At 34.7% G+C, this 23,937-nt stretch overlaps 1 protein-coding gene across 3 annotated transcripts in view; it reads right to left on the reverse strand.

Moving 5' to 3' along the window:
• DMXL1 (Dmx like 1) overlaps positions 1–23,937 on the reverse strand; it is a 132,943-nt gene that overhangs the window by 66,656 nt on the left and 42,350 nt on the right. For all 3 annotated transcript variants that reach the window (XM_032625990.1, XM_032625989.1, XM_032625991.1), the window contains exons 12-28: positions 23,143–23,827; positions 22,931–23,052; positions 20,109–20,198; positions 19,926–20,028; positions 19,666–19,785; positions 19,155–19,376; positions 15,322–17,007; positions 13,994–14,101; positions 12,699–12,868; positions 12,096–12,193; positions 10,945–11,110; positions 9,884–10,145; positions 7,653–8,746; positions 7,009–7,200; positions 4,465–4,541; positions 2,117–2,244; positions 1,351–1,599 (exon numbers count right to left, since the gene is read on the reverse strand). In XM_032625990.1, the coding sequence (XP_032481881.1) occupies positions 1,351–1,599; positions 2,117–2,244; positions 4,465–4,541; positions 7,009–7,200; positions 7,653–8,746; positions 9,884–10,145; positions 10,945–11,110; positions 12,096–12,193; positions 12,699–12,868; positions 13,994–14,101; positions 15,322–17,007; positions 19,155–19,376; positions 19,666–19,785; positions 19,926–20,028; positions 20,109–20,198; positions 22,931–23,052; positions 23,143–23,827 (5,572 nt within the window). The remainder of the gene's footprint in view (positions 1–1,350; positions 1,600–2,116; positions 2,245–4,464; positions 4,542–7,008; positions 7,201–7,652; positions 8,747–9,883; positions 10,146–10,944; positions 11,111–12,095; positions 12,194–12,698; positions 12,869–13,993; positions 14,102–15,321; positions 17,008–19,154; positions 19,377–19,665; positions 19,786–19,925; positions 20,029–20,108; positions 20,199–22,930; positions 23,053–23,142; positions 23,828–23,937) is intronic.

The following is a 23,937-nucleotide window of genomic DNA, read 5'->3' on the forward strand; positions in this document are numbered from 1 at the left end:
TTGCTGACTGGTTAGTAAAAATATATTTTTAATTTTTTACAAGTATGTGGACATTCTATTTCAAGAATTTATCCCTTTATAACATGTTGTAATAACAAGATCACAGTCTTTAATCTCAGTAGACCTATAAATCGTACTCCCTCTCAGACTTTGAAATTTTTTCTAAAATGAATTCAAATACCTGAAGTTAAGTATATATTCCAACATGAGTTTCATAAGTTAGTCTTTTCTATTTTTATCCATATAAAAAATAAAGGACAGGAAATTACTCTTTAAAAATTAGAAAGGAGATGTTACAAAATTTAAAATATTGTTAAAAATTTTTAAGCCAAGACTATCACATATGGGCTAATAAAAAAACTTAAAGGCAGAAAGCATCATGAAGATTCTTTTCAGGTCAAAAGCTTGTTTCAATCTTTAAATAAATACAGTACCTATAGTTACAACATTAGAAAGTTAAGAAAAGGTAATACAATTGTTTAAAATACTTACTTTGCATGATATTATGAACACTTAGAAATCCAAAACCCTAATGGCTGGAATCATAATATGCAGAACATAAAGCAGCCTTATTTGAAATGTTTTTCCAGTCATTTCAAGCCACAGTCTGATTTATCATGATTAGCACTGACGTTTATTTCTACACATTTAAAAATATGTTAAAGTCTAAGGAATAGAAAACATCAAAATGAAGAACTTAAAGCATAATAAAAAAGCAGGGATGGTTTTCTAAAATGCTAATCATTGTTTTAAATCAAAAATATGACTTGATTAATGGAAAATTTTCAGTTTGCTAAGTGCCAAACAAAATAAAACTGGCCCACTGTACCCCAACCCCTCCAAAACAACACAAAGCAAGCTGAACTGTAAAAGCCTATTTCTAAAGCTAATATCTTGCCTGCAAGACTGGGAGGGCTATGAGAACTGATGGCTGAAAGAGCTTTGGAAAAGCCCACACATTCCATGGAGAATACCACTACCTGGTGGGGGCTAGGCATAGCAAAGTACCTTCCTGCCAAAGAAAGAAGAGAGATCTGATTTGGGATAGAACAAAAACCAATGTTACAGTATATTTCAAAACAAATGAAAATTTCAATAGTAAAAGACTTTAAATTACATTAGATAGTTCTAATCACTGGTACATGAGTATCTTAAAGTCTGATAATTACACCAGAAACTTTATACTGCATATTTACCACAAAACTATTTGTTCATGCTTTAAGAAAATGGTCTGTAACAGAACTTTCTGTGAATGAATTAAAATGTAATTACATTTAACAAAGTTATCATTCAGATGAAAAAATAAAGCTGTAGCCTTAAAAAATAAAATAAAATAGTTTAAAAACTAACCAGGTAAAGCTTTTGAGCGTGTCTGTTCTTTGCTGGGAACATGTGCACCTCCACCAAATACAGCAGACCACATTTTTTCATTTAGAGGGTGGGCCACAATCCGAAATAGTTCGTTACTAGAATGTGTTGCCAAGCCATGGATGAAGAGACTAAGATACACTGCTGTGAGAATCTCACAGAGCAAGACTGTAAGCCCTGACTGGGCTTCCTCCCCAGAAGAATTCAAAAGTCGGATTAGAGAAGTTATTCCTAGGAGAAACAACAAACATAGCTACCATTAGCTATCATTGACAATAAATTAATAAATAATCAACACTTCCTAATTTTTGAAAAAAGTTACAGCATCAGGATTAAAATATTTTCTGCCATAGATTCATAGACTAGTAGAGGTTATTGCAGTTAATGCATAAATGTTGAGCTACTTGTTCAATTTAGACAAACGCTGGAAATCTGTAATCTGATTCAAATCTGATAGATAAAATTTCATTGCCATAACAAATGTTTTTCTATTACGACAAAAGCAAAATTATAAAAAGTGATATAACAAAATATTTGAGTTATTTTAGTATGATGATAAAGGAAAAACTAACATTACATAACTGGATAATTTGTAATAAGTGGTGAATAATAAACTGGTATCAATTCTAACAATAGTTAACAACAATGATTATCATACAGCAAACCCAAGCCAAACCTACTTTTTCCTCATCTGATTAAATTCAATAAGGCTAAGAAAAACACTCACACATATATAAATTATTTATACCTGGCCACTGAGCTGGTGATGTATTGGGAGTTATGGCTTCATCTAAGCTTCCTGTTTTCAAAGAATGTCGATGGGGAAGCAGTACTGTCTGATACACCATTCCAGTAAACTGATTTGTTTGAAATGAACTAAGAAAAAAAAATTTAAATAATAACAATCTATAATTACCTACAATAACAACGATATAATAAAACAATAATAACATACAATGATCTAAAATGAATTTCACACGTAATACTTCCATGTTTTAGATCATCTAGGGTACCTTAAATACAAAATTTTGTGTATTAGTTATACAGCTTTACACCTAAGTACTGTGCTTTATAGTCTAGTATTATAATAAAACAAAGTGTCCTTTATATTTTCTGAATTAAAACAGATATGATAGCTTTTAAATATATGTACTGTAAGACATAAAATATGTACAAATGAAAAAACTAAATCATTATTGACCACAAGTAGCAAGCTTATATATCAAAATTTAAAACAAGGTTACTGAGTTGAAAAAGTCAGTTTAGGTTCAATTTGATATTTAATGGCTATTCTACCCTACACTAGGGTAGGTTATATCAGGTATATGCACCAGATAACAGGTGTTTAATGAAACACATGGTTTCCGTCCTCATGTGATTTATAGTCTGGTGGGGGAATCAGACACAAATAATTTTATCATACTGTTTTTAAAGACAAAACCTATGCATACAGTGATATGAAAGCAAATGGGAGGAGTGATATCACACAGTTTGGGAATTCAGGGTAAGCTTCTCTAATTAAATGGCACTTTAAGCTAAAACTAAATAAACTGATCAATGGACAAAATAAATTACAGCTTGACACAAACTATGAAATAAATACGATAGAAAAATGGTACGAAAAATTTGTTAAACCCTGTCAGTAGTTCCTATATCATATGTTAAGTAAATGAATATAATATTTAAAAATAGCACACTTATTTGTTTAGATCTGTTCTAACTGGCAAGTTGTCTTAGTTCTAACAGTTTGATACATATGGAAATAGCTTCTCTTGCTTTACTTTCCATTTTCAAGATGGAAGAGTAACAAAAACCAAAAATCTCCCCTGCTAAAGTAAGCCTATGGAAATGATAAGAAAGATAAAAATATGTTGATGAAAACAAAGCCATACTCAGTAATAAGAAAGTGAACTTTTGGAGGACCAAGGTCAAAGAAATCAAGTTGAAGCTACTATGGGAATACATAACCAGAGTAGTAAGCTGAGGTGACCCCTGGGAGAATTCAAACACATAAGATAAACAGATAATCAAAAATCAACACAAAGGAATGTTGACATCACGTAAGAGAAAACAAACTCAGCGACATACCTACACCTGAGGAAGCAAAGACTTACCAGAACATCAAGGAAAGTGGTTTATACTCAAGAGATGTTAAAAAAAAATAAAACTAAAAAAAAGACAGTAAGTTATTTTTTTTAAGTGGCTATTAAAATAAATAAAGAGATATTAAAATTGAAAATAGAATTTCTAAAACAAACTCAAATAGGCTAAATAAAAGATAGGACATTGCTGAAGAATGAGTTAGTGTCTGGAAAATGAAGCTAGGATTTCTCCTGAAATGAAGCAAAAAATAAATAAAGAAATAATGAAAGGGATCATTTGAGAGGAAAGCTAAAAGAAAAATAAGAGGGACCCACAAGTTCCAATATCTGTCTCATATAAGGAAAGAGAAGAGAGAAGATAAAATATTCGAAGAAATAGAGTAAGGGAATTTCAAAGAACTAAAGAAAGATATAGACCCCCACACTGTCAAACAACATGTTTTGAAAGCCTAGATAAATTATCTAGGCTTTAAATTATTTAGGCTTTATTATCTTTATGTCCTAAGTGAAACCTTAGGACATAAAGAGAAAAATCATAAACATCAACTACTCTGTAAAAATTTTCTCAGTTCCAAGTCAGTCACTCCCTCCTCTGTGCTCCCTGAGATTTTACTACCTATCATCTTATAGGACATATCATTTAAGTATGATGTCATGTTACGTATCATTTATCATTTCACATGTTTGTCTCTAACTAGTGACCTTAAGGAAGGAGATCTTATTCCAGCGTATATCACAATGTCCAGCATTAGACAGTGATCAATAAAAGGCTGCTAAATAAGTTATATTGTGAAGAGTTTACTTGAGATGCATTTGCCATAAAGATATATGCTAAAATTTCAAAGATGAAAAAAAAGGACTCAACACTTCAGCCATATGCTTTTTGCATTATTTAAGGTGGACTGCAGTACACAGGATTTCTAGAGCAAGAGCATACAAATTCTCAAACCTCATCAGTTACTGCAAACATTCTTAAATTTCACAAGATATTTACCTGTAGTTATGACTACCACAAAGGCACTGATAAATACAAGCAGAAAGTGAAGCTGCTAAAGTATGCATTACATATACCTGGAAAAAAAAAAAACAACAGAGTTATAACTTTGAAAAATGTAGCTTTTTTTCAAGACCTAATATAATCAGCATTTTTAAAAAGATGAAAAAACGATTTTGCCCTTATAAACTATTTCCTTTTTCTCCCTAATACTCATTTCTGTCTGAAAGGTCTTGTGACAAACAAATTAAAAACACACACAAACAAACACACAAAACCTGAGGACTTTGGCAGAAATTATAAAACAGACACCTACTACCTAATTTGTTTTAAGGGCAAATGAGAACAGATGTTAGCTTATTCAGTAGTGCAATGAGCCATGCATTAAAAGCAAGCCCTCCAAGACTTAAACTGCTCCTTCTTCAACCAAAATATGAAGTCCAGCCTGGTAAATGACAGTTCACTTATGAACAGATCACTGAAGAATATGCTATCACACAGTCGAGTTACTACAGAAAACAATTTGAAGAGAGTGAAATTTTAAAGAAAGAAGGTATGAAAGACAGCAACTGAAAGGCAAATACGTGTACTGAGGAAGACAGGGCTCCAAACATGGCATGACAAGAGAAGTAACAGAAGTAGATCTGAAGATGAGGGAGAAGCTTAATCTAGGTAAGAAAGGAGGCTAGACTATTAAAAGACCAGATTCTTGATCTAATTATAAGGTATGATACTCTTTGTGCATATTAAAATCTAACTGCTATTTTTCCTTCAATGATCAATAGACATGTGATACGAATTAAAATCAAGGACATCATATGAATGAAGACAGCGAGGACCACATACAACAGACTACAAAAACGATAATATTTTCTAGCTTCTCCAATCAAAAGGTGGAGTCTATTTCGCCACTTACTGAATTTGGGCTGAGACTTGCTTTGTGCAAGAGGACACGGCAGAAGTGATGTGTTATTTCTGAACCGAGTTCTCTAAAGGCCTTGCAAATTCTACTTTTGCTCTTTAAACCCCTGGAACCACTATATGAAATAATCCAGGTGAAATGGTTAATTTTATGTGTACATTTAACTGGGCCAAGGGGTGCCCAGACGTTTGGTCAAACGTTATTATGGATGTGTCTGTTAGGGTAAATTTGGATGAGGTTGATATTTGAATTGGTAGACTGAGTAAAGACGATTGCCCTCCTGATTGTGAGCGGGCCTTATCCAATCAATCGAAGACCTGAATAGAACAAAAAAGCTGAGTATGAGGGAACTTCTGCCTGGCTGCACTGAGCTGGGACACTGGTCTTTTCCTACCTTGGGACTAGAACTGAAACACTGGCTCTTCTTGGGTCTCAGGCCTGCTGGAATTTGGACTGGAACTTACACTATTACCTATCCTGGTTCTCAGGCCTTTGTACTTAGACTGGACCTACACAATCTGTTTTCCTGGGTCTCCAACTCGCCAACTGAAGATCCTGAGACTTCTCGGCCTCCATAATTAAGTGAGCCAACTGCTTACAACAAGGCTCCTTCTATAAAAACACACGCACACATCCTACTGGCTCTATTTCTTTAGAGAACCCAGGCTAATACTCTAGGCTTGCCTACTGGAGGATGAGACACATCCTAAAGTCTTTGGTCATCCCAAAGTTTCCTGTCAACCTTGCAAACAAGTCTGCCAACCACCAGTAATGTAAATAAGGCCATCCTAGGTCATCCAGAATCCAGTCAACCTGCCTGCTGACCAAAGACAAATGAAGGTATCTAGCTATCAGTCCAGTTGGCCCACAGAATCATGAGCAAAATAAATCATGGCTATTTTAAGCTATTAATGTTTCAGGGTGGCTCTTAAGCAGCAAAAGCTGATACGCCAGGGTTATGCTTATTATTTGCTTATTATTAAAGTTGAATATGGAATGAAGTTTGGTTAAAATCAGCACAATCTAAACAAAATTAAATTCCTAATTGTATAATATGCAATGTGGGCATTTATTCTACTGAGCAGTATAGGAAAAAAAGTGACAAAATTAATTTATAAGGGTTAAGGTTATCCAGGAAGGTAAAACTGTAGGAGAGGCTACCACTAGACAAAAAGAAAATGGATGGCATGATATCACAGCCTGTGAGGTGGGGGAGAGAATCAAATGCAGACTATGAGGAAAAACAAAGAGATACTAGTACTTTTACATAATATTAAGTTTCTGTCTCTAAAAAAACCCCAGCTTTTTGGCTAAGTGTACTGCTGAAGATTTACTCATAAATGTGCATACACACTATTACGCTTACCAAAATGATGCTGTTAAATAAGACAAAGTAAAACTTAAAAATTGAAGTACCCTATTGGGTATAAGTAATACAAGTAAGATGAACTTGGCCTACAACCAAATGTTTTCTTTGATCAAAACCAATATAAACTTGGCAATGAAACAATCACTATGCATAGGATGATGTTTAAAATTGTTTATAAAAAGCCTTAACACTTATCTTTTAGTTTTATCATAGTATATAGGTAAATTAAATGTCTGAAACCAAGCATACTTACTTTATTGCTTTGGATATCAGGATGGGGTGGTGAATCAAAGTTTATTATGGCATGCAGAATATCATGTGTTAGATTACTAAGGTGCAATAACGGATTGGCAACTACTGTTTTGGCACTGGCTGTACAAGCAAAGAGGAGAGGTACTGAGGTTTGTTCTGAAAGAGGGCTAGGAAATATTGGTTCTGCTGTTTCCTTAAAAAACAAAGGGAAAAAAGGTTAATCAACTATTTATAGTTATAATCCATTAAGTAATTCAGGATCTCTTTGAAAAACTTCAGAACAATTAAAAATTAAAAGCATAACAAACTTTTACAGAGTTAGAAGGGACGATCAACCTTCCATCAATTATAATGAAAACTGATGGGACAGTATGCTCGTATCATCATCTCACAAGGCATTCGTATAAGAATGTTTAATACGAATTAAGCAGATCACAGGGTCTGATATCAAACTGTCCTTAAACCACAATGCATTCACAACTCTAGAAATCCATAATATGAAGCACCACACAAAAAGCAGAATTCCTTAAAGCAACCATAATTAAGAAAATCAACAATTTTAACATTTTAAAACTAAAAAAGCAATCTCAAAAACTGTTTTTCATATAAGTAATATTTTGACTGGTTATCATGTAAGTTACATACCTGCTGAGATTCTTGTAAAAGCAAAATCAATTCCATTCTCACAGATGCAAGACCCCCACCATGGGATCCATGCAGTATGCAGTAACTAAGAAACATCCTCAAGAGTGACTGATATTTCAAAAGCCACTGTCTTTTTTCCTGAAAATTTTCTCTCAGTTGTTTCACTTTTGTTTGATGAAGCAAATCTTCAGCATCTTCATTTAATCCAAATGCATCTCCATTTTCACCAAATGCAGACTGTAATTCTTCAGGATCTGAACAATAGTCACAAGTTCTCTGAAGGGCTATCACCTCTTTTTCAAGCCAGTGGTACAGCTGGTATCGCAATTTTCCACCATCTATTTCATATCCAGTAGATAAAGTACGAAGTTCTACCGTGAGAATCTTTAAACATGCTCTAAATTTTAACTGAACTGCAATGATATCTTCTGATGGATTCAAAATGTCATGTTCATCTAGTGTGCTGAGAGAGTCTGTGTACTTAGAACTTGTTTCATCTATTTTTTTCCCTACTTTTCTCTGTAAAGGTTTTAGTTCTTTCATTGAAACAGGGAGATCCTCATTTTCTTCATCGTTATCACTGTCCCATTTTAATTCTAAAGAGTCATCCTGAAATACAATACTTGGTTGGCTCCAGTCAAAAGAAAGAGTGGAATTTGACTGCTTCTCTGAGGAACCCTCTGAAGAAGATCCAAAACCATTCATCAGTGACTGTGACCAATCAATAGCAGAAGACTTATCTTCCCTTGCATCCAATTTGAATGGAGAAGAAGGAGAACAGACTTTACTAGTATCCAGAAAACTAGATGTTCTACAAAAAGGTTTCGTTTTTTTGATGACTTTTGGCATCTTTGATAATACTTCCAAAGCCAACATAGGGCAGCCAGCTTTTAAATGAGCACTGGCAGTAGTAAAAAATAATCTTCTTTCACTTAAATTAATTGTTCCTGCCAGTCCACTTTTTCCTGTTAAACTCATGTGTGTGGAAAACGCATCAGATGATCCAAAATGACGTCTCAGCAAAAGAGGATGTGTCCTTAGATAATTGTAGAAATTAAAAACAGCAGGATTGCAGGCTGACATCATGACTTGATCTGAAAGTAAATTCGTTTTATGAGCCAAGAAAAATTCTTCAAGGGTTGTACTGTAGCCCTTTTTCTCTACCATGGCACCTTTATCTACCTGGTCTTCTAAGAAAAATTTGAGACCAAACTAATACATAGCACTGAATAGACAAGAACACAGTTGTAATGAAAGCGTTCTAACATAGTAGGAAAACAAAGATTATGCTGATTTCACATCTCTTCAGGTAACAATCTAAGACATTTTAAAACATCCAGTTACACACTCTTAGTTCTTTTTCTCCTACTTTCCTGGACACTTCAGCTCAGTCAGTCTGCTTTGCTAGATCCTCCTCATCTTCTCTACTTTTAAATGCTGAGTGTCCTAGAGTTCAGTACTCGACCTCCTTTCTATCTACACTCCTTGAGTTAAATCCTACAGTCCCACGGCTTTAAATACCATCTATATGTGATAACGTGCACATCTCTATTTCTAATAGCAATTTCACCCTGTAAATCTAGAATGCTATATCCAAAGGCCTACATTACGTTTCCATTTACATGTACATATTCTTGCCTCAAGGCCTTTTTATTTACTGTGGCCTTGGCCTAAAAACCAGATATCTGCACTGACTGATTACTCACTCATTTCAATTAGGTCTCATCTCAAAGGTCACCTTATCTGAGAAGTCTTTTCTATCTAAAGCAACACTCTCCAAACTCTGCTCCTAGCCTTCCCCCTATCACTTATCTATTGCTCAAACTAAAAACCCAGGAGTTAAACTTGACTCTCATTCCCTTCATATTCAATATCCAATTCAGTCCTATCTAGTCAACCTTAAAATTATAGTTGAAATCCAACCACTTCTATTTCCCTGTTTATCACTATTTTCTTCAAAACATTTATATTCAAACGTTGAAAACGTCTATGTTCAATAAGAAAATCCAAAGTCCTTGGTTTTCAAAGGATTTAGCTTCCTGGTCGGGGGGGGGGGGGGGGAGAATAAAAAACTGTATACATAACTCTGTCTCCCCAACTAAACCATAAAGTCTTAGACCATGTATGTCTTCAATTTGCTCTGCATTATCCTTAGCACCCAACAGTGTGCTCTGAACCTGACAAACACTAATAAAACTCTTAAGCATTAACATCTTAGAAGTATAGCTTACCATCATCCTCTCTGATAGGTTGCTTTATTAATGTTTCCAGAGCACTACTATAATCTTCTAAAATCCAATATGCCATACTCCGAAGAAAAGGATCATAATGCATATTTATATTCAACAAATTGAGTTCATTGACAGGAGAATCAATTCCCAAAACTTTTTTACGTAAAATAGATTTATATGTTGCAGATGTATCAAATTCAGACTCATAGAGTCTTGCTATTACAAGAGCCAACTGAATGTCATTCAGTTTCTCAAGACATACCTTCAAAAACAAGAAATATTGTTTATAAATAAGGTGTCTTTCATTTTAAGGTAAACTCAATTAACTCACTAATAACTAGATGAACACAAAGCTTTATTAATATCTGAAAATAGTGAACAAGGACAATAAACAAAACATATGCTGCTTGCTTCAGCAAATCTACTTGACAACATTTATGTTAATTTATCTGGTAGTACTAAACACATATTTGCAAAAAGAATTAGCCTAATGAAAAACCACTGAATAATTGCTAAAATGACACACTTTGTTTTATTCTTGAGCTTTTACACCCTTCCCCATCCACCTCAGCAGACTATAATGTTTCCAAATCAAAAGGATGTTTTGAATCACTTGTATGAAACTCTGAGCAAAAGGGCAATTTGAAACAGCAATGTTATATTTTAAATATTTATAACTTTTTGTAAGGTTTACTTAGAAATAATTAGCTAAAAATTTCCTAAGGTTTGTCAACTAACACAGAGCCAAATATATGTCCGAATGTGTTTAAAGTGACAGGACAAATATTTTATTTTTTTAACCTGTTCATAAATATTCTTAAGAGTCAGATCAACTACCTATCTCTACCAACCAACACAACCTGGTTAATTTTAATTCTGTATAAGTATCATTCAAGCTAAACGACAAAATTTTAAAGTCACCATTAAATATTACCAGTTACTTTAGGCATTAAGCCTTGTGTTAGTTCCACTATACTTGAGTTGAAATTAAAAAACAAAATTGAAACCATGAAGAGCTTAAAAGGATGACAATGCTATTTTTTAAAAAATTCATTCATTACCTCAATTGCATCTCTGAGGCAACCAGCTAAAAGAAAAAATGCTGCTGAATGTTCAAATCTTTGTTTTCCTAACAAAGAAAAAGCATTCTTTAAAGCTGCTTTACGCCATCTCTCATCCTCAAAATTGTGCCCAAAAAACTGTGTCATCTTGGAATCTTTTTGGGATCTATAAAGAAAAAAGTTTGAAAATTTCGGAACATAATGCTTCTACATCAAAACCAATTGTTATGAAGTTAGCCACTTAAAAGTTAAGACTCAAAAGAAACATTTACCAGTTCATAAATTACTATACATCTGCTGCTTTTCTGAGCAAAAATAACATTTATGGTAAACATTTATTTTTCCATATAAATTTCAGAGATTATTGAAAACATTCTTTCAAACTACGAAGAAACTACATTAACAGCACTGTGAAAAATTATTTTTAAATCTATACAAAATATATAATTTACATTAACTTCTGTGCTATTTTACCATTTAAACTTAATCAACTGCCTTTAGCCCAAATGCCCACCTGAAGATGACTTTGATGATAAAAAATCCAAGGAATTTGTCCCAAAGCAAAACAATCCTAAAAGATCTAGTCTCTTACAACTGACTGATACCATGATTTTCCCCCAAAGGTTACTGATCATATGGATATATCTAGAACTGAACCCCAAACGAATAGTGAACTATTTATGGCGATCACGCTCACCAAGTCTAGCTGAGAACAAGTGAAAGAGAAAAATTCTAAATGACTCTAGCTCAAGAATGGGGTCAGGGCCCTTGCAAAGAGGGTGGTTTGGAAGAATAGCCTGGTCCAAGAGCTCCTTGATAGGGCAGAGGGTAGATGTATCTTCAAAGCTCCACCAATTCATCTTCTTCCCCACTCCAGATAAAGTTTCTGGTTTAGTTTTTGTTCTACAGGAGCATCATAAGAAGTTATTAAAATAAGCAAAAAAAAATGTTTTTCTGGACTGATAAACCTAAAAAATGCTAATGTGACCTCATCAAGATTCTTCTGCTCTGTAACCTGGGCTTCTTTCACATGAAATCTCTTAAATACAAAAATAACTAAGAATCCACATGAATCACACTAACAAGAACAACAAATCTTTACTTTATACTCTATGGAAAGTCTTTCATTTTGAAGCAGTTTTTTCACCTACCTATATAATCCCCAAATCACAGCTTTCTTTTTCATTGCAAGGTAAAAAATGGCAGCATCTAAAGGATCATTCTTTTTATAAAAGGCTGCTTTGGCTACCTATAATTAGAAAATATTGGTCAAAATTTCACGGTAACAGTTTTTAATTAAATAAACAAATACTTTCCTTCATATACGAGACTGTCATACATTCTCTACTTAAATGTTCAATAAACTAAAAAATATGTGTATGAACACACGCATGTATATATAAATTTATTAATTTATTTTATAATTACAAAAGTAATCATGGTGGTGGCCTCCAAGATTACAGAGATGGAAACAGGGCTACACTTTTCATTGCAAGCTCTTCTGTACTGTTTTATTTTCCTAAATGTGTATATATATTATTTTGTATATATCAATAAAAAATGCTAATATATCAACTAGCAATTTAAGAATTAGAATATAAATTGTTAAAAATTATGCTATTTTGAAATATAAAGACTATTTAAAAGCATTTTACTGCTAAAAAAAAGAGTAACAGGAGAGGAAATATGGAATATCATGTAAATAAACATGCAATATATATTAATTCATTTTTACACCAAAATAAAACACTCACCTTTTCTATGCATTTGCGTAAGATGCGGGTATTCCGGACCCACCACCCCACACCCATAGCTCTAAGTTCAGACCATGTGGGATCATCTTTCTGCATTGCTGGCAACATGTTCAGCAGTTCTTCTTCTGCTACTGAATGAAAGGCCCAGGCAAAATGACTACTAGACAGGCCTGAAGAAATATCAAAAATAATGTTTATAAGAAAATAAATGATTATATAATGATGATCAGAAATGTGTGTTCCATAGTTGCAATAAAAATGCCTAAAAGTTTATATAAGACTCACAGAGTTATAACTGTTTGGGGTTGGAGGGAATATGGGGTTTTTTCTTGCTTCTGCAAGTAACTCAATCATCACATCAATATTTTCTACAATGAGCATATATTTTCTATAATTAAAATATATTTTTTTAAAAAGATAAGGAAAAACGCTTATGGGCAAATGCCACTGTGCTGAGTCTTTCTATTCTCTAGTATGTCTGACATCCTTTGGTCAACATTTGTTGTGTGGATTTAATTCCATGGAATCAAAAAAGCACCAAGGAGACAGTACAGCTGGTGAACAGAACTTAAGACTGCAAAAACTCTGGAATCAGAATGCATAAATTAAATTCTAGCTCCACCCTAACTAACTATATAACTTTGGGCAAGCTACTTAACCTCTTGATTCCTCAATTTTCTTATTTACGAAATGTGAATAATCATGGCACCTACCTCATTACATTGTTGTGAGGATTAAAAGAAATAATATAGTTAAAGCATCTGGGATAGTACCTAGCACATAATAACTTTTATTACCCCATAATCACTATATTAATAAGATACTTTTATATTTATAAAGCATCATTTACATTAGCAAGTCTCTCAACCTACTGGCCCACACATGTGGGGTTTATCGTTCAGCTTTTTTTTTTTTTTTTTTGTGGTATGCGGGCTTCTCACTGCTGTGGCCTCTCCCGTTGCGGAGCACAGGCTCTGGACGCGCAGGCTCAGCAGCCATGGCTCACGGGCCCAGCCGCTCCACGGCATGTGGGATCTTCCCGGACCGGGGCATGAACCCGTGTCCCCTGCATCAGCAGGCGGACTCTCAACCACTGCGCCACCAGGGAAGCCCTCTCCAGTATTTTTATGCAAAGAGGATGAGATGAAAACAAACATTTTTAACATAAATTAAGGAAATTCAGAATGTGTCAAACGTGTTGGCATTATCATATCTGGGCAAAAACAAACTTAAATGTTCTTAAGCCTCTCTTCTACTCGTCTTACTTCCTTTTACTAGATTATTGCCAAAATCACCTTGGTGAAGGAGTTGAGCTCGATAAGCTGGAAGAGAAGTTGTAAGAAAAGTATGAAGTCGAACAGCCAAAAGAAATTTTAAGCCACATTCATCAAGAGTTTCTCCACCTATAAAAAAGAAAAAAAAAAGGTATTTTTACTTGTAAAAACCCATTTCATTAGCAAAACACAAGTAAATGCTAATAATTCTGGCAAGCAGGGTATGTCACAGCACCAAATACAGGGACAAAACATTGTGTGAAACTGACAAAAGTTATCAGTCTAAATATTATCTAATATTTCTTTTTCCTATATAATTATACATTACAGAAAAAAGTTGTACAGTTAAATAATTGAAAAAATAATAAAGGTGAATGAATTGACTCAGAGTCTCTGACATATCTTTAATAATAATCTCCTCTGACATGAATATTTTAATTTAAATGTGACTCAATTTTAAAATAGTTTAACCTTCCCTGTAATATTATCCATACTGATTCAAGTCACATACCCATTCCAATAACTGCTAACACTGGAAGAAATGGCTATATGGTATGGGGGCCTGATTTTTACTTCAAATGAATAAAAACATAAAACACTTGTAATATAGTCACATCAAAACATAATATCTACTAATAATATTTCATGTCGCAATTCATGACCAACTTATTTTTTCTTAAAGTTTTAATTTTTATTATTGTTATTCTTTTTTCTTAAATTTACCCCACATTTTCCTTTCAAGGGGCGCATCCTACTGACATATCTGGTGCACAAGGCTAGACTGTTAAATCAGATCTTATTTGAAATCTGATGGGAATTCTACAAATCTATTCATAACTCAGGAGATTAAAAACAAAAAATGCTCTTTGGGTGAGGAAAAGACCTAATTTTATTAGGCTTGCTTGCTGCTATTCTAGGAAGGAGTATACCTTAATGTTAATTTTTTTAAAACCTCAATATTAAAAAACCCAAATTAACAGTGAATTATTACAATGTGAAAAACAAATAAAGGAGAAAGCACCTTTTATTTTGGGGTTTCTAAAGTAATTGTTTATTAAGAATGTTAACTTTTGCTAAACTCAAAAGCAATTAGTTGGATTCTTTATTAAGTAGACAGGTAAAAATGACTTGGCATAATGAATCTTTGTGTACTTTCTCAGAGTACTATGATTTATGGGATAAATAATATATATTCAAGTTAAAACTACTGTGAAGGCAACAATGATATTTTAAAAACCTTCATGGCTGTCATTTTTACAGAAATTATCTAAGATTATTTTCTGTGAAAAAAATAAGTAAAAATATTACCATCAATTTTTCCTCTAATCCTATACCCAATTTAATTTTACCTTGGCTTCTGTCTCTGCTTTCTCCAATATCAGTGCTGGTAGTTGCAATTGTATCTGCTAAAGCCATCAAAGACATCTGCTCCATCCGGCTGAGTCCTGGTAAACTAGAATGAAGTAAGTGGCCAGAAAGAACCTGAGCGTGCTCAGGACCAAAGTAAGTTGGACTGTATTGTGAAAGGTCAATAACCCTGGGCTTTGTATTTTCTTCATCTGTCTTTAACACATGACTATCAGTCATTAAAGCTGACATCTGAAAAAGCTCATCATAACTTTCTTTTGACAACTGGTTTGAGTTATTTAAGGTACTCTGATTACTAGATTTCTCCAAGGATGAGTAATAGCTATCATCATCTGCTGCAAGTAAGGCATATAAAGGAAGTGGAGGGACAGAATCGATTTCTGTGTAATCTGTATTTTCACTCTTGTTGAATGCCTGGGGGTCTCGAGTAGTACTTCCACTAGCACTGATGGTGAGAGACCTAAAGCGGCGCTCATGATTAGATTCAGCTTCATTCAGAGCCACAACTTCCCCAGCAATGCACTTGACAAGATGTGACAAGATGGCCTTTGCTCTCCGAACTTTGCCAAGATCCATGAGTTCCAAAAGCTGCAAAGGATGGTACTGAGGTAAAGTTGGGGAAAGAACATGAGCTGCTTCAAAAAGACCTGAATCTTCCATACCCACAGAAGGATCAAGCGCAGTTTTCTTTCCACAGATTTTCTGTGCAAGACTGGTCATGGATCGAGTCAGGGTTTTCTTTGGAGGATGTAATCCAGAACTTGATGAGTTACTCTGTTTTATTAAACTTATTATAGATGGAGTGCTCCCATTGTATGAATCTGTTGTAACAGGTTCTTGTTTAGAAGATGGCTGCCATTGGGAATATACATGCATTTCACAATCCATTCCTACCACCAGGATGCCATCCCGGACCCATGATAAAGAAACAGGAAAAGGTGGAGAGCCTTCTACAGAAGAAACCAAGTCCATACTTCGTAACAGTACAAATTTAGAAAGAGGCACAACTTTAGTACCTTCCCAGAGAGGAAATGCCAGGCTTTCCTTACCCGTCTGTTCTTGTACCTTGCCAGCCAGGGGTCCATACATAAAAAGTTTTGATCCAATTCCTACAGTAAGAATATGAGAACCATCTTCTCTAGACATCCAATCTAAGTGAACTAAACGCTTTGTGTTTGATGTGACACTCTCTTTACTGGATAAATATACCTCTTGTTTATTATAGGCCACTAAATTGCTATCAATACTAATGCCAGAATCCAACACTGTATTTAACTCATCTAAATGAACTGTCTGTTCAAGGACCCAGCATGAACCTCCTGTAGACTCACATTCAAAAATACTTACATGCATCACAAAGTCCTGAGAACATCTACTATTAGACGTAGGCTGCTTATATGCTACTGCTAAACGATTTGTGTGTGCACAGCTGACTTCTATAGGCCTACCAGGTACAGTTATACTACTATTGCTCTGCAGTCCATCTTCAATAAGTAACGGCCATTCTTCCCAAATGTATATAAGATCCATTTCTCCATTCTTTGAAGTGGCAGATTCTTCAGCTGTTACTCTACATCTCCAGAATCTTACTTTCTCATCTGAGCATGAAGTTGCCAATAAATAAGGAGCACTGCATATGGGATATATGGAAGAAGAACTCAGATGTCCTAAAACAAAAATAATCCAGTAACAAAATGTGAAATTTGGTTAAATAAATCTGTTTTCTTGTACTAAAGGTTTTAGTCTTTTGCATGAACTAGTGTTAACAACATGACAATCAATATTTAGCTTAAGGATCAGCAAGATCAGTAAGACGCTTTTAATGACGTCAAAAAGGTACATAAAAAGGACATTATTACCAAAACCTAGAGCTGAAAGAGAACTCCGTAATAATTTATAAGTAAGGACTCTTGACTATATGTGTAAGTATCTTATGCCTAAATCAAACAGCTAGACTAAGGCAGAATTAGAAAACCTAAATTCTAGTCCTGGTTTTCAATCCAGCATTCTTTTCACAACTCTTTGTTAGCATTATATATTATTATAAATCTCACTTTAAAGATATCAATACATTTTTAAAAATTTGTCAATATTCACTGGCTACTTCTCTATAATATTTTTTAATACAATTTTGTGAATGGCTCATGCTTACCTAAGTACTAAAAGAGTCCTCCATGATTGAAGTGTATTTCATATAAATGACGCTGAGAAGATTCCTACGTGGGACATATGTTTGCTTGGCCTTAATGTAATTACATACTCTTAATTTCCTAAATCAGGGGTTGACAAACTTTTTCTTAAAGGGCCAAAGAGTAACAACTAGGCTTTGCTAGCCACAGAGTCCCGGTTGCAGCTACTCAACTCCACCAGTGTAGAACAAAGCAGCCATACACAAAAGTAAACAAATAGGTGTGGCTACGTTCCAATCAAACTTACTTACAAAAAGGTAGGTGACCCATAGTTTGCCAATCCCTATCCTAGACTATTAAACATAAACTGCTAATCGTAATACAGAAATGTTATACAGAACATTTATTATATTTTAAAAGCATATTTCAACATAAGTTTTTCTTTAAGTCCTCAAGGACTTAGCAGTACTGCATAAGGACACAATTAACACTGTCTATTAGTTTCTCTGAACTGAACAGAGAATAAAGAGCTTACCCTTCCCAAAAGTCTTGGTTAAAAAAAAAATTCTCAAGACTAGGAAAAAAAGCTGTTATCACATGCTACTGTTTTTGCCAAACAAAACAAATTTTTTCCTTTGCCCTAGGACTTCTCTTTTCTTTCAAACTCAACTTGCGCCAAGGATTATTTTTAGAAACATCTTCAGTTTCTCTTAGATCTGCCATATAGTTTTTTTAATAGAATTCAGTAGTGAAGATTATACTGTTCTGGCTAAGGATAACAGCTCTTAAAACTGTGTCAATACAAAAGTCATTCTATTTCAAACTTTAACTTGCCTTGCATTGATGCCTCTTTTATTAAAATATACAAAAAAAACCCAGAATGTAAAAGTTATCAGGACACTGTTAATACTCCTGCTAACTTCACCATTAGAAAAGATTAAGTACCTGATAATGTGGCAAACTGAAAAGCATTCAAAGTAATTAGTCAAAAGTGATAGACAAGTAAAGAAGACCAAAAACCCACACTGTGACTATGAAAATGAAAGAACTAGGTGATAAAAAGATGGATTTTTGTCTTGGCTTTCATGATACCGTTGATACTTTGATCTTTTTTGTACACTGGAATCACCTGGAAGGCTTGTCAAAACAAGACTGCTGGGTCCCACCTCACAGCTGGTGACTTAGTAAGTCTAGGGTGTGGCCCAAGAATTATTATTTCTAACAACTTCCCAAACAATGCTGATGCTTTTGGTCTGGGGACCACATTTTGAGAACCACTGCCCTAAGGATAAGGATGACAAATATATATATCAGGAACTACACACTTAGAATCCTTCACAGCACAGAGCTCCAGGCAGCCAATACCAGCATTATCAAAGTTGGCAAATAAGGTGCCACCCCATTATTATCTCTGCCCTGGAAACTTTCGCTTTGTCTTCACAAAAGGATAATAAAAATTTGTTTTGGAAATCAATATTTAAGACCACAACTGGCTGACAAATGCCAGAGTCATCTGAAAACGTAATGAGAAATTAATATTTTTAATTTAGGGTACTTAAAGATATTCTTTCTATTTCTGTTTCTGTGTAGATTTTAAAAGTGGGAGTTGCACCTATTTTTAAATACACAGTAAATACTCATGCATTATGAAGTTTGATTAGTCTCCTTTTACAAAATTTACAAACCTGCTGATGGCTTAACACTTATTATCTCAACTCCTTCTGGCAAATGCAACTCTTGGCTATAAACCATTTCTGAAGACAGAGTCAACTTGCTGGTACTCTGGAGATTTGCTCTGCAAGCCTGATACTTCTGTGAAAAAGGGGATAAGATCTTCTCTGGAGAAGAAGAATAATGTTCTTCTGGCTGCCAAACTGCTTCAGATATTTTTGTATCTACTTTTTCATCTATAAAACATAAAAAAAGAACCAAAAACTGGGAGAGAAACCCTATAAACATTACAATTGCTACATTTTATAATCCAAAACTACCTTATAAAAGACAAAAAAGTTAACATATTAATATGATTCTTTACGGCAAGAAAATCAGAAAATTGTTTTTTCTTAATTAACAGAATAAACTATAATTATCCTCTCTCAATAAAAACAGCTTTAAAAAATATCCACTGAACTATCTAACCATATATAATTTGTTAACCTAAGCCTACTTAAAGTTTAAAAAAAAAAAAAAACTCACCCAATGAGACGGGAATGGACTTCAAATGCAAATTCCACATGTGTAACAATGAACGGTTGTCTTGGGTGCACTCTATTACAATTAGGTAGAATTTTTCCGAAAATTCATTAGGTGAGCTGCCTGTTGGTATAAATGGTGTATTTCACTACTAACATGGAAAGCTGAGATAACTTTATATATTATATAAATATTATATCAATTTATCTTTGCCTAACATACTCTACATTTTATTTCTCATTTCATGAAAAATTCTTCTTTACCTGCATCAGATAATATTCTGTCTTTTCCTAGTCTTTTCTTCTCAACGTTATTCAAAATGAAGTCTTCTTGAAAAACATGAAGCAGCTGGGTTTTTCTGCCTTGCTGAATGTAAATAAATACCAATGTAAGTTGACATACATATTATTTACCTAATGCTAAGTGGCCAGAAAAATAATACTTACAAGTTTGGTAATGGGATCTAATGCAATAATGCATCCTGGCCTGGCTGTTGACTGTTGACTTACGATGTTAAACACTTCACCAACATATTTCTGTTTTTGAAAAAATGGATATCTCCTTTATTAAACAATTAAAAAAATAGTAACAAATGACATAAAATTTCAGGCATAACAGACAAATAATAAATAAGTTCAGGTGAGACTAAATAAATTCACAAGTCCTTTTCATTATAAACATTTTACGATTTTACAAAGCAATTACACAGGAATGAAGAGAGTTACAGCTCAGCTGGTGCAGAGAAAACCAAAAGCAATGCTTGGTAATTGTTAAGGGGAAAAAAAGTATTTTATATTTATAAGTGTGAAAGACTGACTTCAATCTCATGGAAATGTTCTAAGAATCAAGGTTTTTTAAGCATTAATTTTGACAAAGAAAGCTAAAGAAACAAGTTAACATACTATTTACATATGCTGATTTCTTGAGCCACTTATCTCCTGACTGCTCTAGTCAAGCACACATTGTTAAATTCAATGTTCATCATACTGGATCCATCAGCAGCATTTGATTCTGTTGATTACTCCTTCCTCCTGGAAATAATTTTCTTCATTTTGGCTTCCATTATACACCACGCTCACCTCACTTTTAGCAAAGGAATGCCCCAGGGTTCAATCCTCCTATCATTTCTACTTTCCAGCTATAGTCTCTCCCTCAGTGATCTCACTCAGCTCCACAACTTTATATTCTGACAACTACTTATTTTCTATCTTCAGACCAGGCCTCCCTCAAAACTCCAGAGACTAGCTTACTAGATCTCTTGGATATCAAACAGGCATTTCAAAATTAACATGTCTAAAGCCCGGCTCTTGAATCTCCCTGCTCCTCAAAATCTGCTGTTTAGGGACTTCCCTGGCAGTCCAATGGTTAAGACTCCACACTTCCAATGCAGGGAACACAATCAGGAACTTCAATCAGGAACCAATGCAGGAACTTCAATCCCTGGTCAGGGAACTAAGATCTCACATGGCAGGCAGCGTGGCCAAAAAAAAAAAAAAAACCCCAAAAACTGCTATTTATACTTCTCATCTCAAGGCAAACCTTGGGAGTCATCTTCTTTTTGTCACACAAACCCCATATCCAGTCCAATCCTTACTATTCAATGTTCAAAACACATCCAGATTTGACCAATTCTTAGCATCTTTATCACCACCATTTCCTACCACTCTAAACCCCTTTGATTCTTTCCTAGACTACTGTAATAGCTTCCTGAATTGTTCTCTCTGATAACACTTCTGCTTCCCATGTCTAATCTATATAACAACCAGAGTGATCCTTTTAAAGCCTAAGTCAGATCATATCACTGTCATTCTCTTCACTAGTTTTTATGTCATTCAGAGTAAAAGTCAAAGTTACTCTCAATACAATCTGGCCAGGCTCACTTTCTGATTTTATTTTTGACTACTCTCCACCTCACTTATTTTGCACCAGCCACAATGGTCTCCCTGATGTTCCTTACATACCAAACATGCTCTGGCCTCAGGATCTTTACACTGGCTCTTCCTGAAATACTCTTCCCTCTACATATCGATATAGGTAGCTCTTTTATCTCCTTCAGGTCTTTACTCAAATGGCACCACTTCTGTGAGGTTTTCCCTGACCAGCACTTTACTTGGCACTCCATACTACTTTTGCAACATTGTTTCTCTCCAAAGTATTTATTAATATATTTTTACCTTTTTTCTATATTCTTTCACTAGAATGTAAGCTTAGATTTTTGTCTGTTTTGCTCACATCTAAATTTCCAGCACTTAAAACAATTCCTGAAAAATAGAAGGCCCTCGAGAAATATACGTTTCTAATTTAACACTATATATGTTTTGAAAAACTGTGTTCTGTAAAACCATGCAATAAAAATAACAGGGAAAAATCAAGATGGGAGCAGACCACTGACACCTATGCAATTCTGTAACCAGAGCATTAACAAAGACATTAATTGATGGTTGAGAGGACAGTTTGACTCTCTTAAACAGGAAGCTCAGTATGGCTGAAAGTTACCTCAGGGCATATTTAAAAACACAAAAACCAAAAGAATGGAAATACTGGCTTTTGGAGGTACTGAGACAATGCAGATGGTGGGTTGCTATTAGTTGGGCACAGGAACAAGTGCCCTCTGTCATAAGACAAAAGCTTTGCAATGGTGTTGAAAAAACTCCTGCCTGTAGTGCAACCAAGCTGAAAGCTCCTTCCTCTTGGTTAAGATTAAAATTCCACTCCTGTTACTTCAGCTTCCCTTGCCTAGAAAAAAACCTGCAGATGAACCAACATAATTCCATATACTGTCAGTAGTCCCCATTTATCTCTGAGCAAAGAAGTACAACAGTGGGCTTCCCTGGCGGCGCGTGGTTGGGAGTCCACCTGCCGATGCAGGGGACGCGGGTTCATGCCCCGGTCTGGGAGGATCCCGCATGCTGCGGAGCGGCTGGGCCCGTGAGCCATGGCCGCTGGTCCTGCGTGTCTGGAGCCTGTGCTCCGCAGCGGGGGAGGCCACAGCAGTGAGAGGTCCGCATACGGCCAAAAAAAAAAAAAAAAAAAAAAAAAGTACAACAGAAACACATATTGTAGGACACTAGACTCTACTTTTGGAATGAATGAAAGATATGGTTTCTTTTTAAAGGAGGTTAGAATCACTGTAAGAGTAAAATGTGAAACAAATTACTAAAAAATATACATTTTATTACAAATTATATGTCACAATTCTAGAACATGCCCAATAAGTATAAAGTATCTAAAAACATTATATTCTTAGCTTCAAAAGCCATTTACTTACAGAAATGTCAGGATTGGAAAGCTCATATAGAAGTTTCTTGGCATCAATAACTGCTTCATATAATCTCAGATATTGTCCATCACTTGCTACAAAGCATGCACTAGGAGAGTTGCAGTATGCACCTAGATGTATTTTAAAAACATTTGAAATTTAATCCTTAAGCAATAATGTCAGAAAATCTCAAGTTCTTAAATAAAAATCAGAATCCTTACCTAGACAATAACTGGGTATAAGAGTGGGCAGCCATGCCACATTGGAAAATGCAGAAACATGAAGAGAATTAATCCGGGCAAGCTCAGAAACACCTCCAGAAAAAGACAATGGCCCAACTGGATCAACTCTCCAAAGAATAAGCTCACTGTAAACTGCATTGGGATCCTGAAAGGCCATGTCAATAGTGCTTTTATTCTGTTGTGCCAAAGAACATTCTTCAATATTCACAGCACCATAAGGTTCCTTTTGGTTATCAACATCTGGTGTCCTTAATGCGTTATGGTGTGACGTTGTCAGCAATAATGGTAATACTGAGTGACAAGCTAAATCATTAAGATGAAAGCGATGACCACAATATCTGGATTTGTGGGAAATACTGAGAACTGTAGAAAAGGCAGATTCCTCGGCAAAACTGACAAGCCATTGATTCAGGGAGCCATCAGCATGCTTTGAAATCATCATAACATTAGGGGTAAAAATGCTTAATTTTAAACTATTAGTTGATTTACTGTGACCAGAAGATATAGGCATTGATGTGGAACGTGTCAGGCTGGAAGTTTTTTGTTTCCCTTGCTGAATAGCCAAGTCAACATTCTTGGTACAGGCATACATCACTATGCTTTTACAGAGAGAGTTTGCATCACCTGTGGGGAAAGCTACAGGAATTCTGGAAACAAAGGACACCTAGAAGTAAGAAAGTAAAAAAAAAAAAAGAAAGTAGCATTAGAATTCATGAAATTATATAAAAAGGTTTTACAAAACAGTACCCACATTTAACAAGTAGCTCTCCAGAG

This window comes from Phocoena sinus, chromosome 3 (assembly GCF_008692025.1).
Source record: "Phocoena sinus isolate mPhoSin1 chromosome 3, mPhoSin1.pri, whole genome shotgun sequence".
Classification (NCBI taxonomy): domain Eukaryota; kingdom Metazoa; phylum Chordata; class Mammalia; order Artiodactyla; family Phocoenidae; genus Phocoena; species Phocoena sinus.